General features: G+C 37.0%; 1 protein-coding gene across 1 annotated transcript; it reads right to left on the reverse strand.

The window, feature by feature from the left end:
- Positions 1 to 200: 200 nt before the first annotated feature.
- LOC149535083 (uncharacterized) lies at positions 201 to 2,352 on the reverse strand. Its single transcript, XM_089806109.1, has 5 exons — positions 2,070 to 2,352; positions 1,717 to 1,901; positions 1,307 to 1,617; positions 497 to 530; positions 201 to 434 (listed from the first exon to the last, which is right to left on the reverse strand). Exons 1-5 carry the CDS (start codon positions 2,350 to 2,352, stop codon positions 201 to 203), a joined length of 1,047 nt encoding a protein of 348 aa, XP_089662235.1.
- Between the last annotated feature and the right edge of the window lie 243 nt (positions 2,353 to 2,595).

Genomic DNA, 2,595 nt, shown 5'->3' on the forward strand with positions numbered 1-2,595 from the left:
AAATAAGAGTTTTAAAACCAAAAAAAAAAACACCAGAGTATCAATACGAATATACACAAGGAGGCCAAGCCTCACCCAGAAGAGAAAGTATCAGTTGAACATACAAAGCAACAAAAGGAGGAAAAGAAAAACTATCTAGCTGAGAAGATCATAGTGATTGTCAACCCAGGCAGTCCAGCCTAAGGGACCTTCCATCCAAACTATACTTTTATGCCCTTGAATCTGCACCAACATAAATAATCTTCTTTTTTGGCATTCCCTTTTTCTCTAATATCTTTGTTCAATCTATTGCAAGCTTTCTCAAAAACATGCAGATCATCCAAAGTACTACACCACTGGTACCCATGCTTAAGCTCAAGGTAGTAAAGAGCAGCATGCCCATCACGAAGGAACCTCCTCATTTTGTCTCGTTCAATCATCATAGTAGTTTTCACCTACAAGACGATTTTAAAGTAAGTGAGTTTTCAAAAAAACTCAGTAAGATCCCTATGCTTACCTTGATACCTTTCCTCGTTCCTGCACTTCTAGATCTGCCAGAGAATTTTAGACGACAATATATTCCAAAATAAATTGGTATCTTTAGGAAGACCATTAATATGACCAGAAATAATATCAAAAATAGTAACATTAATAGGATAAACAATGCCAAACATTTTCCATATTTCTTTAGCAAAAATACAATCAAGAAGGATATCTCTACCAGTTTCAGGAACTCTACACAAGTTACAAATATCAAAATTAACAAAATCTCTCTTTATAGGTAGCTTGTCCAACAAAACTAACCATTTGAAACATCTAATCTTGGGTTCCACAGGATTCTTCCACAAGATATCAAAATACTTTTTCAAAGCATCAGCATCATAAGAAGAGTACCAAACAACATTAATATGATTGATAATATCAATATTACAATCAATGATTTTATAAATATTATTAGCTTTGAGTAGAGTAGTAATGATACCACCAGGCCATTTGCACTTCAGGAACCTGAGAGAATCAGTGTGACAAACAGTGGGAAGACCAATAGAAGCTTGCACAATCATGTTATAAGTTCTTCTATGGGAATCTAGGATAGCATATTTATCCTTAAGAACATCCCAAGGCATAATTTGATCATACTCAAAGAGATCCATAAATTGTTTAATACCTATATTAGCCCACTATCTAGCAGAACACCCTTGGGTAAGGGCCAAAGGTTTACCATTTAGGTGGAGATTCCACCAAATGGATCTTTCACCATGGAGTTGAATATTGGAATGAAACTCCTTGTTAGTGATGAATTTCCTAACATGACTTCCAAATAGACCTGAAAACCATAGAGCCTTGAACCATGACAGTAAAATTACCAAGAATGAGGTCACAAAAGGGGAGGCTAGTCCAAGACTTAGCTTTTCTAGGAACACCCCTCTCAATATTGCTCTTAACTAGCACTTTCCAAGGAGAATCACCCTCCATGGACTGAAAAATCCATTTGGCAGACAAGGCTATACCCTGAGTTCTTAAATCCTTCAGCCCAAGTCCCCCAAGGGTCCTATCAATGTGGCACCAAGCCCACTTAACAGAATGGATCTTTCTATTCCCTTTGCCATCAGACCAAAGGAATTGTCTGATGGACTTCTGGATTTCAAAAATTTGATAGTTATTAAAACACCAAGCAGAAGAATAATATATGGTGTATGAGGATAATATCTTCTGGTAAACCTGAATTCTACCTACCAATGATAACGCCCTGTTATGCCATTTGTTCAGCTTTTTATCAATCTTCTCTTTCACCCAAGACCACATGTCTTTGAGATCAGGCTCCACCGAGAAAGGGATGCCAAGATATCTAATGATCCTATTAGGACCACCCCATTTAAAATTATATTGGAGAAACCAGTCCAGGCGCCACTCATCCCAACCTAAACAAATTGATTTATCTTGAGATATCTTAGCCCCAAAAATAGAACAAAAAAGATTGAGTTTAACTTGCATGTTCCTAAAATTATTTTTTGAAAGTTCAAGGAATAAAGCGGTATCATCCGCAAATTGACAATTGATGAGTTCTTCGTTATTAGGCAGATAAATACCTCTAACCTCCAGAGATAAGGAATTATCTTTGAGGATATAATAAAGAGCTTCCGAAGCTATGACAAAGAGAGCGGGTGCCAGAGGGCACCCTTGCCTAATGGATCTCCCAAGAGAAAAAGGAGCAGAAAGAATACCATTGACCTCAACCTGAGTAGAAGCATCATTAAGAAGCATAGCCACAGTGTTACAAAAGAAAGGAGGAAAACCAAAAGCATCCAGCATCATAAGGATAAATCTCCATTCAATCCTGTCATAGGCCTTCTCAAAATCCAAAAGGAGCATGGCAGAGTTTTGATGAGAGCATCTAGACCAATCCATGGCTTCCTAGCTAGTTATGAGATTCTCAAGAATATATCTACCCTTGATAAAAACCAGTTTGGGTAGAATTAACAAATTTAGGAAGAATATTAACTAGCCTAAGAGCCATAATTTTTGCCAAAATCTTGTAGGAAACATTAAGGGTAATAGGCCTCCAATTCTTAATAAAGGTTTTATCCCCTTCTTTTGGGAGAAGTTTAATAATCC

This window comes from Cupressus sempervirens, chromosome 10 (genome assembly GCF_028749045.1).
Source record: "Cupressus sempervirens isolate cs-2001-9-10 chromosome 10, ASM2874904v1, whole genome shotgun sequence".
In the NCBI taxonomy this organism is placed as follows: domain Eukaryota; kingdom Viridiplantae; phylum Streptophyta; class Pinopsida; order Cupressales; family Cupressaceae; genus Cupressus; species Cupressus sempervirens.